Genomic DNA, 14423 nt, shown 5'->3' with positions numbered 1-14423 from the left:
ACGCACACACGGCTTCTTCCAAACACGCGTTCAAGCTCATCTCGGGGGTCAGCTGGCCTCTTCAGACAAGCTCTCTCAGTAGAACACCTGTCTCCATCTCCCTGGTGGCATGGTGGTTATGCCCTGGGCTGCTAACTGCAAGGTCAGTAGTTTGAAACCGCCAGCCGCTCCTTAGGAGAAAGACGAGGCTTGATACTCCTGTGAAGTGTTACAGCCTCAGAAACCCACAAGGGGTCACGGGACCCTCTCCTGAAAGGCGAGTCGATGCCTGCTGAGTTGGCATCGACTTGATGGCAGTGAGTAGTCTTGGTTTCTTTAGGTCTCTTCAAAACCAAGGGCCAATGAGGACTGTGGCTTCCAAGGGGATCGTTATTACTATTCTTTTAAATAGAAGAAGCACTGTGTCCTCCTCCACAGCCTCCCTGCATTCATTGAAAAATAAAACCAGTATTTCTATCAGGATCCAGCCACCAAGGCATTAGAAGGCACGCTGGATAGTTACATGGAGGGCATGTCTTCTGCAGGATCCTGCTGTTGTTAGGCCCTGCCCAGTGGGTGCCAACTCATGGTGACGCAATGCACAGCCGAAGGATCCACTGCCCGGTCCTGCACCGTCCTCACAGGGGTGCTTCTGGCTGCACCCATCATGGCGGCCACTGTGTCCATCCATCTGGTCGAGGGCCTTCCTTCTTATTCTGCTGCCCCTCCCCCTTACCACCACGGCGTCCTCCTGCAGGGACCAGTCTCCCCTGATCACCTGTCCAGAGTACGTGAGACAAAGTCTTGACCCCTCCGCTTTTAGGGAGCCTTCTCGTGGTCTCCTGTCACCCTGCATGGTTGTCACATGCCAGGCTCAGTGCTAAGCGCCTTACACAAACAGACTCATTTGGGTCTCACAAGAACCCTTTGAAGAACCTACTCTGAGCTGCTCAACATGGTCTGGCCCTGCTGAACAACATCCAGTTATTAAAAATGGAGGGTGACCGCATCAGAGCCTACCATGGGCGGCGGCAGCGGCGTCAATTCCTGTCAAGCCCCGAGAACCACAGTGCAGCCTGGATGACCCATAACCTTACAGGAGCCAGAGGCAGCTTTTAATGCCGCGGTTCTCAACCTTCCTCATGCAGTTCCTCAGGTGGTGGTGACCCTCCGACCATAACATTACTTTCGTTGCTACTTCATCACTGTCATTTTGCCGCTGTGATGAGTCGGGCGAGCCCTGTGAGAGATTGAGAACCACTGTTTTACTGTCTTACAACCCCGGTCCCTCCGTGATAGCTCAGCCTGCCAAAAGACCACAGCTGCCGGGACTTGCTGTCCCCAGAGGTTGAACTAATCCATTCCTTCAGGAGAGAGACAGGAGGGAGATCTTATCAGGGAAAAATGCCTGGTCCTCTGGCCTTTTGGAAAATTACTGAGCTATAGTCTAACTATAACAACCAATCCCTTAAGATCCCACGAGGCCTGGAGACCAAGCAGCGTGGAAACGGGGAGGGAGGAACCCGCTTGGACTCTGTGCTGGAGGAGCCCTGGGAGCCAACAGTTCAGCTGGAAGGTTGGCGGTGCCTCCAAAGATGGGGTGTGGGGCTCTGCTTCTGAGGTCACAGCCTTGCAGACCCAGGGGAGTGGTTCTCCCCCGACACACACCGGGCACCGGGAGTGGGAGTGAACTTGACAGCAGCCAGTAAGTCAGTCCTGAGAGCTTCCCCACACACTGTTGGCCAGTCTTCATGAGGGCAGAGCCACCTTACAGAAGGAAACGGAGGCTCTGCCAGGGGAGGCCACTCCCCCAGGATGGAAACGGGCCGCTTGGCCCTCGTTTTCTTTCCTCGTCTTTCTGCCGACACACAGGTGCCACCGTCAAACATGGGGCTGCTAACCCCAACGCTGGCGGTTCGAACCCACCCCCCGGCTCCATAGAAACAAGCCCTGGTGGTCAGGCTTCTGTCCCAAGCTTGTTGTTGATAACGGCTGCCCAGTCCTGACCGACTCACAGGGCCCCCGTGGAAGACTCTGTGTCAGAGCAAAGCTTGGCCTGGTCCTCCACTGCCCTCCCAATCCATGGCTGCAGCCACTGCTCCAGGCTTCTCACTGAGGGTCTTCTTCCTTCGCTGCCCCTAAACTTCACCTTCTGTTCACATGCCCCGAAGTATGGGAGATGACGTCTCAGCATCCGTCTAAGGAGCATTCTGGCTGTCCTTCCTTGGGCCTGCCAGGCAAGAGCCAGCTGACAGTGCAGGAAGCCCACAGGGAAGTTCTACTCTCCACCTGGGTCACTGCGAGCCAGAGTCAACTACTCAACCAACCTCGCACAACAACACCCCCTAACACAGGCAGTCTTAGGAGTAAGTTCTCTCTCTCTTTCCCATTAGATCTATAGATAGCTATAGCTAGCTAGCTAGCTAGCTAGCTAGCTAGCTAGATAGATAGATAGCTAGCTAGATAGATAGATAGATAGATAGCAGTAGGCAGGTAGGTAGGTAGGTAGGTAGATAGATAAATAGAGGTAGGTAGGTAGGTAGGTAGGTAGGTAGGTAGGTAGGTAGGTAAATGGAGTTAGGTAGGTAGGTAGATAGAGTTAGGTAGGCAAATAGATAGATAGATAGATAGATAGATAGATAGATAGATAGATAGATAGAGATAGGTAGGTAGATATATAGATAGATGGATAGATGGATGGATAGATAGATAGATAGATAGATAGATAGATAGATAGATAGATAGATAGATAGATAGCTCTCTCCTCCTCGGCCTGTTTCCTTGCCCGGGCATGCTGGCAAGGCTGGCCTGGCTGACAGTTTGCAAAAGACCTTGGAGTCTTTGAGGCCGGGAAGCAGTCAGTAAGGCAGCCAGGGTCCCGCTGGTGACAGCATTCCTTGTCCTCAAAGTCGCCTCCTTGGATCCCTGAAAGAAGCAAACCCCTGGTCGCACCAAAGGTGTCCCAGGTCACTCAGGAAACAGCGGGACCTAGGAAAATCACCAGGTCCCTCCCTTCATGCCCTCAAAGGAAAGAGGAGGGGAGGGAGGGGGAGCTGCTGGGGTGCCATGGGGTGTTGCTGTTTTCGGCGACTGCTCAGCTGACAGCTTTGCAAACTGAGAAGCACACATACACAAACTCTAACCTCCTCGGGCTTAAAATAGAGCTGCAGAACCAACAATGCCAGGCACGGGGCAGAGTCACCTGCTGGCAGGGCCAGACAACTCCCCTGTGGCCCAAATAACTCCCAGCCCCACTGGACACATCTGACAAAGCCGCTCTCAGCTGCGTGCCCCAGGATCTGCAGGGCGTGCTGGATGCAGCCGGCCAGGGCTCTGGGGCCATCCTAGAGATCCAAGTGAGAACCGGGGAGCCGGGGAGCTTGGCATGGCAGCCCCTCCCCTGGTGAACTAGGAGCATGACCTGAGGAGCAGGCAGCTCCTAGTTTGGGTCCTGCCTCAGCCACTTCCTGGCTGGGAATACACGGTTTCCTTGAGTGTCCCCCTTCCCTGAGAACAAGGCCCTCGTCCTCTCACTGCCCTAACAAGCTCTTTCCAGCTCCCCTGGGCTGAAGTGACTGGGCTTCCCTGAGCCTGTTTCCTGAACTAGCAGGGGAGGAGCGCCCAGCACAGCCGGCCGGCCGCCCAGTCTCTCCAACTGTCCCACTGCTCCTGAACAAGAAGTCTTGACACGGGCAGGCCGGAGACCACCTGCAAAAAAAAAAAAAAAAAAAAAGGTGGGGGGAGACACGGACTCCTAGGCAACGTTACATCTTCTGTGATCCTTACCAGGGTCCCAAGGGGGTAGGCACCGCTGTCATCCCCGTTTCTCAGATGGAAAAACAGACACAGATGCAGCAGTACAGAAGTCTGTCCTAGGTCACACAGCTACAGAGTAGGGGAGCAGGGATTTGAAGCCAGATCTCACTCCGGAGCTATCAGACGCTTGCCCTTTAAAACAAGGACCTCATTCTTGTTCCCAGTAAGGCCTCACCCCTCCCCTGAGGACAAACTTCCCCCCCACACACCTCCACTCCTCCCTCTGTCCCACCAATCTGTCCCTTCTACAGCCTGGGAGTGTCCCCTGGAAGGACCAGCTCTGAAGCTTTATCCCAGGCTCTGCTCCCCACACGTCTGAGCAGGAATCAGAAGGTCAAACTTGCTGATGCAGTTGCTAGAATGTGCACCCTGGTCCCCCGCCTGCTTCTGGGCCACAGAGCTGCCTCTGGCTCTCCAGCCAGGAGAGCCCCTGCCACTGACTCCACCGCCAGGGCAGGCCCCTACAGACCTGGGCACTCACTCCACGTGACTTCTAGAATAGTGGCCACCACTTCGAGACCAAGTCCCCAGGGCCAGGCATTGCTCACCTGTAACACATCTCTTGACACATTTCATCCTACAACCCTTCTGGTCGATTCCGCTTTCATCACACCCCCTGGGCCCGCAGCTGTAACACATGCTCGCAGATGGAGACCCCACATGGACCAGTTCTGGCTCGGTGGGGTAGAAGTCTGACCCGACTTCACAGGCTGGAATCACGGACCAGCAGAATGAGAGCCTGCCTCTAAAGGCCCTGTGGAGGCTCTGCGCTCTCTCCTTTCCCAGATTCCGGGCAGGCCGGCCATTCACTTTCCTGGACTCAGCCCCGCCCCTCCATCCCTGATCCCCCTCCTCTGTGTGCAGAGAGCTACTCCGAGGGGTTTGCAAGCTGTGGCCTTTAGGGAACAATTGGCCAGGCTTGTCTTCTGAGGCATTTCTAGTTGGGGTTGAACCATCAACCTTCTCCTCAGTAGTCAAGAACTTAACCATGTGTACCACTCAGGGGCAATACGGTTGCTAATTTTCCGAGAAGGGACCATTAGTGAGCTCAGCTGCTAACTAAAAGATCAGAGTTTTGAGTCTGCCCAGAGGAGCCTCGGAAGAAAGGCCTGGCGATACCTTTCCCAATAAATCAGCCATGGAAAACCCTCTGCAGCACCATTCTTCTCTGGCACACCCGGGGTCTACCCTCGAGCCGGTGTCAATTGGACAGTGACTAGCAAGCAGTGGCATTGAGGGGGTGGTGGTAAAGGAATGCTCAACGAAGCAAGAATGCATGCCAGGAACTGAATGTTTTGTGTCCCTGAAGCAAACAAAACCAAAAAATCAATGGGGCATGAGGCTGGAAGAGTCCCTGGGGGATGAGAACTCGACGGTACAGCACAGACGTAGGAGGTTGGGGGCTCCAGCAGCTGCAGACGGAGGGGTGACCCTAAAGGGAGGCTGCTTGTTGCTCTGCTCCATGCAGACCCATGTAGACACTGGAAAGACCATCATGCCCAGGAGCAGGAGTAGACTCCCCTGGGAGTGAGCTCAGGAAAGACACTCCTAAGCCAGGAGTCAGCCACAAGTCTCCTCCTCAGCCCCCACATCCAATGCCCCCACTGGGCTGGTCCCTCCATAGCTCAGGGTTGGCTGGATCTCAGTGGCTTGAGTCAACAGAAACTCCAGGGGTGGTCTTGCATGCATCCCTCATGCCCCAGGTAACCTTGACTCGGCTCTTGAAGGCCTTCAGCCTGGAGGTGGAGGGTAGAGATGTGGGGGAGGGTTTTCACAAGTGTTTCTGGACCAGACCTGGAGGGGGCATGGACCCTTTCTGTCCATATCCCATTGGCTCGAGCGCCTCATATGGGCATCCTGCGTGCAGAGGACGCTGGGATGTGTGGTCCTGCGGTGTGCCTAGCTTCCCTCCCCAGGGCATCTCAGGTCCACCCACTGCTCTCCAAGACCACCCCCAGAATCCACTCAGAGGACGGTGCTCTGAGCTGACCTCCCCCCTCCACTCCGAGCCTTTTTCCACATGAGGTTTTGAAAAAGGTGAACCAGGCCTGTGTTTGGGGTTGGTTTGTCTATTTGTTTTGTTTACAAACTCCCCTGGGCTAGAAGACACTGCCTAACGCTGCCTCCTTCCTCCCCGCTCCAATTCTTCTGCTTCCAGGGTTTTGCACCTGCATGCCTGGATGTCTGCTCTCTCCGAAAAGTCACTCCTTAGGTTTCCTGGTCCTTTTAGCAAGGACTGCCTTCCCCCCTAAAGAGTTTCTTCTCCTTCTTCTCCACACTGGCTTTAGATGGTGTGGGCTTCGTTTGCTCCGCAGTCCCCAGCCAGTCTCCTTTAGCAGGCTAGCAACACAGTGATGCCATGGGCAACCACCCCAACAGATGCTGGCCAAACCCCAGGGTTTGCTGGATGACTGACTGACTGAGAAACCGATGGATCAAATGAATGAATGAGTGAATGAAAGAATGACTTATCCAATGTCACCAGCCCTGGCTAGTGGCGGAGACAGGACTCCTGCCGACTTGGGCTTGGGCGGTGTGCGCCCCAGATGTCGCTGTTTGCAGACACCTTAGCCCCACAGCGCCACTGGGTACACACAGACAGATGTGGGAGAAGCTGTGTGGGGGGCGGAGGGGGAGCAGGGCAACAGCCCTGGGGAGCCCCCTCCACTCTCCTCCAGCCACCCAGAGCTGGTCCCCGCCCCCCCGAGGCCCCGCCTCTGGGTCCCCGACGCCGCCCTCCCCCCTTGGCGGGCTCGGGAGCCGACCGGAGGAGTGCAGAGGGCGCGGGCGGCTCTCGGCAGCCGCCGTCCGGCCGTCGGGGCGCATGGACGGGGCTGGCGGCCGGGGGACCCCCGCGGCCGGGAGCCGGGGAGCGTGGAGGGCGGCGGCGTCATGCGGAAGCAGAGCGTGCGCACGGCCGCGCTGATCGCGTGCATCCTGTCCTACCTGCTGGTGGGCGCCGCAGTCTTCGACGCGCTCGAGTCCGAGGCGGAGAGCGGCCGCCAGCGGCTGCTGGCCCAGAAGCGGGCCGAGTTCCGCAAGAAGTACGGCTTCTCGGCCGAGGACTACCGCGAGCTCGAGCGCCTGGCGCGCCAGGCCGAGCCGCACCGCGCCGGCCGCCAGTGGAAGTTCGCCGGCTCCTTCTACTTCGCCATCACCGTCATCACCACCATCGGTGAGTGGCCCCTGCCCTGCTCCCCGCCCCGCCCCGCGCTGCCGCGCCCAGCCGAGCTGGCCGCGTGCCGCGGGGTCACCCTCCCCTCTCCCCACCCTCCCGGCCAGTTGAGTGACCTTGGACAAGTCGTTTCAGCGTACTGCGCCTCTGGTCTCCCTCTGCCCACCGGGCAGCTCATTCCACGCCGGCAGAGAGCGCAGTCAGCCTGCTTGTGAAAAGGTTGGCTCTGGGCAGGGGCTCAGAAAACACCCCCAGGGGCTGGGAGACAGGGGGTGAGGCTGGGGGGGCCCAAGTGGCTGAAGTGACTTTCTGTCCCGTTGCATTCCCCTCTCTGTGTCATCTTAGACACGCAGCTTCTCCCCTCCGGGGAGTCTTGTTCTTCCCTCTGTAAAATAGGGGGACCTCACAGGGACCAACGCATCCTGGCAGTGCAGTGGGGTTAAGCGTTGGGCTGCTAACCTCAAGGTCCGAGGTTTGAACCCACTAGCCTCACAGTGGGAGAAAGATGAAGTTCTCAGTTCTATTACAGGTTTAGTCCCTGGAGCTCCATGGAGAAGTTCTGCTTTGGCCAGTGGGGTCGGGAGAAGTCGGAATCAACTCGCTGGCAGTGGGTTTTTTAAATAGGCCCTCTCCCAGGGTGATGGTGAGGAGCAGGAAGGTAAAGCATGTCGCAGGTTTAGTACCGGCCGCTGAGTTGGAAGCCGTTCAGGGCAGTGAGTTTGTTTTGGGCTTGACATGTAGAAAGCCTTTCTTGAAAATCAATGGAATCATGGTTGTGGTAAACTCTGTGCAAGCAGCCTGTCTCAGCCACTGCTGCTGGGCCCACACCCAGTGCACAGTTGATGCTCCATGTGTATCGGCTGGGGTAATGGCTGACTCTTACCCACTCTGGACCTCGCCTTCTGGAAGCCAGGCATTCCTCTGCCATATCTGGACCACCACCATTGCTGTAACTACCATCTGGCTAGTACCTGGGAACCTAAACCTGGGACGCAGGAAGGGTGCCAGCCTGGGTGCCAGCCTCTCCTGATGCCCAGGTGCACAGGGTGGGCCTTGGTCAGCATCTCCACCCCAGGGGTTGGTGCCTCAAAGAAAGTTTCTTGGAGTGGCTGTGAACTTCAGGTTTAGTGGTGGAGCCTGTAGGTCTGTTCAGTCATTACAGATTTGACTTCTGTCTTCCCTTCTACCCCCTCCTCCCTCTCTCCATCCCTCCCTCCCCAGGTCCCTGAGGGCACCTTTCTGAGCACAGTGCTTTAAAATGCCTACCTTAATGGGGGTTGCCAGGTTTAAAGGGGTCCTGCATGGAAAGGTTGGACACAGTGTCCCAGGCTGAACAGGAGCTATTATGATTAACTAATACTGATGAGGATTCATTATTTGCCATTGGGGCCCCAGCTTCTATGCAGTTCTCCCCTCCATCTGACTTCCATGGGAGCACCCCTGTTTCCCTATCTTGGCTCAGCAGAACTCAGCTGCTCCCTCAAGCCTGAGCTCCTCCCTGGGGCTGTACCTAGGGGTGTAAGACCCCGCCCACCCATCTGACACGCCCTACATTCTGTGGAGACTTCCTGTGCTGCCTTTGGCCTGCTGTTCCCTTGGGACCTGCTTCTGGGAGCCATGGGAAAGAGAGGAAAAGTGGATGCAAGAGGAGTTGTGCCCTTTCTGGCCACCTGAGGGAGCCTTTTCTTACTCTTCTCAGCGGACTGAAGCTGCCTTGCCCAGAACCAGGGGCCAGAACCGGAGAGCTTGAACTTTGCGTGGCTGCGAGTGGCCCTGTGGGGCAATAGGGAGCTGGCGTCAAGTGGATTCTGACTTATAGAGACTCTGTATGTCAGAGGCTGACTGCGCTCGATGGAATTTTCTAAGTCTGATTTTGGAGAATTCGATGGACAGGCCTTTCTTCTACAGTGCCTCAATGTGGACTTGAACCTGCCAGCCTCTCAGCTAGCAGTACAGGCACGAACCGTGTGCACCACCCAGGACTCCAGATATACTTTACAGAAAATTAAAATCCAAAACCCAAACCAAACTCGATGCCGACTCATAGTGACCCTATAGGACAGGGTAGGACTGCCCCTGTGAGTTGCTGATACTGTAACGCCTTACAGGAGTAGAGAGCCTCGCTTGTCTCCCAAGGAGCAGCTGGTGGTTTCTGACCGCTGACTTTGTCGGCAACCACTGCATCACCACGCCAACACCAGGGCTCTTCCTTATCAGGAGGGACCCGTGCCAGTTTTAACACATGTCCTCCTCCCATTGCCTTTGGGTGACCAACTCCTCCATCCAGACTGAGAATGTTTCTACCCTTGTCCAAATTCTGGCCCCTGGTAGGGCCAACCCCAAGAAGTGGCACGCACAGACCTGTTTCGTATCGCATCTTCCTGAAGACCAGCTAAAGGGAGCCAGGCAATGTGGAATGTGGATTTGTGAGTGGGCTTTCTTCACTGGGTCTAATGCCCTTTCGACCCCATCCTTTGGCTGGCAGCCACGTGTGGATATGCCACCGGTTGCTTATTCTTCCCCCAGTTGTTTGGGGTGACCAGGTAAGGGATGGCCTTGCTAAAGCTCGACTGGGCAGCCTGCCTCCAGGGTTCTGCCGAAGGGAGAGGGAGACTGGATGGAACTGGGTTCTTGCCAACCTTCCCTCTCCCACCCCATCCCACCCCCACCCTTTCTGCACAGGTTATGGCCACGCCGCGCCGGGCACCGACTCGGGCAAGGTCTTCTGCATGTTCTATGCGCTGCTGGGCATCCCGCTGACGCTGGTCACCTTCCAGAGTCTGGGCGAGCGGCTGAACGCGCTGGTGCGGCGTCTCCTGCTGGCCGCCAAGCGCTGCCTGGGCCTGCGGCGTCCGCGCGTGTCCACCGAGAACATGGTGGTGGCCGGGCTGCTGGTGTGCGCGGCCACGCTGGCCCTCGGGGCCGCCACCTTTGCGCACTTCGAGGGCTGGACCTTCTTCCACGCCTACTACTACTGCTTCATCACGCTCACCACCATCGGCTTCGGCGACTTCGTGGCGCTGCAGAGCAACGAGGCGCTGCAGAGGAAGCCGCCCTACGTGGTCTTCAGCTTCCTCTACATCCTCCTGGGGCTCACGGTCATCGGCGCCTTCCTCAACCTCGTGGTCCTGCGCTTCCTCGCGGCCAGCACCGACGCCCCCGAGCGCGCGGCCCCCCGCAGCGCCAGCCCACCCCGCCTGGGGACGCCCGGGAGCCACGGCCCCTCCCTGGCCCGCCGCCCAGCCCGCCCCAGGGTCCCCACCTCCATCTCGCGTGGCATCCACCAGCTGGAGATGTGGGCCCGCGACAATCTGGGCTTCTCGCCTCCCTCGAGCCCCTGCGCCGTGGGCGGCAGGGTAGGCAGGCCCCTAGTCAGGCGGAAGTCTATCTGACGGTGGGGCTCCAACCCAGAAAGGGAGATCTGGGCGCCCCTCTCAGCTGGGCGCGGGGCGCGGGGCCACAGCCGCCAGAGCAAGTTCCCTTCTGTGGCGAGCCCCTCCCTCCTCTCCAAAGAGCTATTAAAGTCGCATCATCACACACAGGATTCGAAAGTCACCCTGTAGGTACCAGTCCCAGTAGTCCCGATGGGGGGTGGGGGGTGGTGATTGCGTATGAGCTGCATTGAGAGGCCGCCCCCGCGCGGCGCTGGCGCTGGCCCTCCCCGGAAGCAGATGGTTGTTTTGTTGTGGGAGGATTGCTGGTTTCCACGTTGCAGGGAAAATGTACAACTTTACTCAACCGGAGTCCTCTCAATGAGGCCAGCTGCTCAGGGGCAGGAGATGGCAGGGGGCCGACTACAGTCCAGGTGGACGAGTCTCCCCACTGTCGAAAAAGGTCCCCTTGCTTGTCACCGTAATGTACAACCCGGCCCCACCCCCACCTCTTTAAAGTTCATCTCAGCCCGACTGGGGGTGAGGAGGTGGGGTGTCTTGCTGACGCCCACCTTCAGGGGACCGGCGCCAGCTGGGCACAGCCTAAGTTTATGGGACAAGCCTTCTACTGACAGCTGTGAGATCAGGAGTCTATTCCCAATGCGAATCACCCCAAGTCCCCCGGGGCGACAGTGCCCATGTCTGTGTAATGACAGGGTCTGTGGGTTCATCCAGAGGCTTGCTGCCTGGCACAGCTCTGTCCCCCAAGGACTCAACTCAGGCTCACTCACTGCCACTGAGTCCACTCTGACTCATGATTCTACAGGACAGAAAAACTGCCTCTGTGAGTTTCCAAGACTAACTCCTATAGGAGTAGAAAACCTGGTTCCTCTGCGCTCGGATCAGCTGGTATAGACTTCAGACCTTCAGGCCAGGGAGGGGTCTCAGCTCTCTGGCGTCCCCAGGCAGGGCAGGCTGGTGCTTTAGGGGGGCCCTGTGCTTGGGGACATTGGTGCTGGCCACAAGGAAGCACAGGTCCACTTCAGTTCCCATGGGGAACCTCTGTGCCACCAGGACTCAGACCAGCCCCTGGCGTTCTAGCACTCCATTCCCGAGACACCAACCGCCCCTCGCAAAGCCAGGTCAACACAAAGCCAGGGCAAACCCACTTAGAAAAGCCAAAAACTTTAATTATCAACATGAGCTACGTGGTCATGAACATAATGGTACGTGCCCCAATCCCACCCTGGGGCCCAGAAACCCGCCCTCCCCAAAGGCCCAGGCTCCCCTGCTCCCAGAGAGGGAATGAGGGGACCGTGGAAGGATGGAGAGTTGGAGAGGGACCAGACCCTGGCCCGCCCTCCGGCCCACCCCGGGAGCCAGTCTTCCTGAAATGGTGCCAGATGTGATGCCTACGGCCCTGGGCTCAGCTCCCCGCTTCCTTCACAGAAACGATGAGTACAACAGGGCGGCACCGTCTGCCTGCCTCAGATGCGGTCCCACACCCCGAGGTACTGCTCTGCAGACAGGGCCCTCCCAGAGGAGCCCCTCTGGACAGGGCGGCGGGCTGGGTCTCCTGGGCCTGGCCCAGAGCTGCTGCTCAATAAATAAATGCAGGTGACTTTGCCTGACGCAGCAGCTGTGTCTCCATCAGGCACGGGCCTCTGGTGTTTGGGAACACTGGGATGGGCCCAGGAGCGCCCAGGGCGAAGGAACTGGGTGAATCCATTTGTGACGTGCATAACCAATCCTACACCAGTGGTTCTCAACCTTCCTCATGTCGTGACCCTTTCATACAGTTCCTCGTGTTCTGGTGACCTCCAACTATGAAATTATTTTCATTGCTATGTTCTGTCATTTTGCTACTGTATGACCCCTGTGAAAGGGTCGTTCCATCCCCAAAGGGGTCGAGACCCACAGGTTGAGAACCGCTGCCCTACACCATCCCCCTTAGGATCCCTGGTGGAGCAACAGCTAAGTGCTTGCTCGGTTGTTACAGAAAGGCCAGGAGGTGGGGCTCACCCAGTGGCCATCTGCTCCCATCCAGGTGAGAGCCGAGAATACAATCCTGGGCCTGATCTACGCTGTCCCCGGGGGTCCCTGTGAGTCAGGGTGGCTTCCACAGCACCCGCCTACAAACTATCCGCCCCAATAAAAGAGCCTACTTAGTCACTCCCTTGGACTCCACCATGGAGGTGGTGTCGCAGGCCCCTCCTGTAGCCTAGGGGCCCTTGGGGGGTGGGTGGGGATGTCAAAAGGGTCCACTGGTGCTCGAAGCGCGTTGAAAATAAAACACCTGGGAAGCACTATAGGAAAGCCAGGCCTTCCTACCTCTGAAGGTTTCTGCTAGGATCTCCTTCAGATGAGAGGTTCCCCAGCCACCCTGCTCCCTCAAAGTCTGGTGAACACTATTGGCTCTGGAGGGGCTATGGTCCCTCCAGAAACCTCTACCCCATGCCCCAACCCGGACAGCAAGGCCTAGACCAGCCCCTGCGGCCCCTCCAGCAGTGAGATGAGACTCCCAGGTGAGCTGTCTTTCTGGCAACCCTCTCCCCCAAGGCCAGGCCAGAAGGGATGGAACCACGCTGTGGTGTGGCCGGCGCTCACTGGTCTGCTGTGACCACCTGAAAGAAAGACTTGTCTCCAGGGAAGAGGGGACGTACAACCCAGCAGAGGCCCTACGCAGCCCTAACGGGCCAATGGCTCCTGGACAGGTCACTTCCTGGTTCTGAGCCAAGTTCTCAGATTGCCCCACGTTGTCCTGCCCATCTTTGGCCACCAGGAGGCTCCTAAAAGTAGAGGAAGTACCGCCAGGCTGCCATTGGGAAGAAACCCAGGAGACACCCAAGTGAGGCTGACACTGCGCTCACAGGTGACCCTGAAGGGCACCCAGGCACTGGGCCCCTGCCTATGTGCAGAATGAAAGTGGATGTCACTAAATCGTCCCCAAAGCCCTTCTGCTTTAGGAGGAAGAAATTCCTGGGGACTGAAAGTAGAGATGGCTCCCTCCTGAGGGCCCCTTGCCTGTGATCTCCTGCCGAGCCTGAAAACCACCTCCACCACCCCCTAGATGCCCCCAGCCCTCCCCGCTGCCCCCAAAGGCCTCATACTCTGCTCTTCCTCCATGGTGGTATGTGGGCAACAGAAGGGACAGGCGGGGTTTGAAGCATCCCCGAGGCTAATAATAAAGAGTCACTGCCAGGCCCCGGAGACCCCTCCCTTGGGGAGAGCAGACAGGGGTTCCCATGCTCAATGGTCAGAGCTCCTTCCACGGGGCACGTGCTCACAACGATGACACAAAGAAATGGGGCTGCAGTCCCCACTCCAGCCCCCCACGCCCGGAGGTGGATGGAGATAGCACAGAACAAACAAGAAAACCACTGAGGGGGCCCTGGAGACCCCCAAGGGTTGTTATTGCTTTGGCAATCTCTCTCTCTCTCTCTCACTCTCTCTCTCTCTCTCTCTCTCTGTAAAGGCGATGTGGACATGAGGTGGAGGTGGGAGTGGGGGAGGCTGGAACAGGGGCCAGGTCAGTGCCAAGCCCTCTCCCCCAGTAGGGACAGCCTAGCTCTGGCCATCTTTGACAGTCTGCCCCTAACGAGTGGAGTAGCCTGGGCCAGAGAGAGAGAGGGGCGCTCCTGGCTCACGTATTCTAAACGTTGAGTAATACACAAACAGCAGAGAAGTCACACTGGTTTACAAAGTGGGGGCGAGGCAGCCCTGGGCCACAGGGGCGACTCTCTCCTGTGGTCTGTCCCCCTTGTCCCAACCTCCGGACAGATTCAAGGCCCAGCCTTGGGATTCAAGCTCCGGGGCTCATGGGACACCCATCTCCGTAACCAGGCCTGCCTGTGAGAAGCTCTGAGGGGCTTTCAAGCTCCACACGAATTCCCGGGGCATCCAGGCCCTGGCCAAGGGGAACCGATAGGATCCAAGTGGAAGAGACAGCCGGTCCATAGCCCTCAGTGGGAACCAAACACAGCCCGGGTCCCCACAGAAACTCTGCCTTCCACCAAGGCCCAGCCATCCCTAGGAATGCTTCATAAATAAAATCAGTATCAAAGAGAATACATCAGAATGGT

At 57.6% G+C, this 14423-nt stretch overlaps 1 protein-coding gene across 1 annotated transcript; it reads left to right on the top strand.

Moving 5' to 3' along the window:
• Positions 1 to 29: 29 nt before the first annotated feature.
• Positions 30 to 12540, top strand: KCNK15 (potassium two pore domain channel subfamily K member 15). The gene is made up of 2 exons (XM_075528711.1): positions 30 to 6970; positions 9653 to 12540. The coding sequence occupies exons 1-2, from the start codon at positions 6688 to 6690 to the stop codon at positions 10360 to 10362; spliced, it is 993 nt and encodes a 330-aa protein (XP_075384826.1). The 5' UTR covers positions 30 to 6687; the 3' UTR covers positions 10363 to 12540.
• Positions 12541 to 14423: the final 1883 nt, after the last annotated feature.

This window comes from Tenrec ecaudatus, chromosome 12 (assembly GCF_050624435.1).
Source record: "Tenrec ecaudatus isolate mTenEca1 chromosome 12, mTenEca1.hap1, whole genome shotgun sequence".
Taxonomy (NCBI): domain Eukaryota; kingdom Metazoa; phylum Chordata; class Mammalia; order Afrosoricida; family Tenrecidae; genus Tenrec; species Tenrec ecaudatus.
This window is presented reverse-complemented; position numbering and strand designations above follow the sequence as displayed.

What these genes read in the sequence shown, in the direction of transcription:
- KCNK15 (XM_075528711.1), top strand. Translation starts at nt 6,688, where the DNA reads ATGCGGAAGCAGAGCGTGCGCACGGCCGCGCTGATCGCGTGCATCCTG. An exon ending in CACCGTCATCACCACCATCG is followed by an intron (nt 6,971 to 9,652) that starts GTGAGTGGCCCC and finishes CTTTCTGCACAG; the next exon opens with GTTATGGCCACGCCGCGCCG.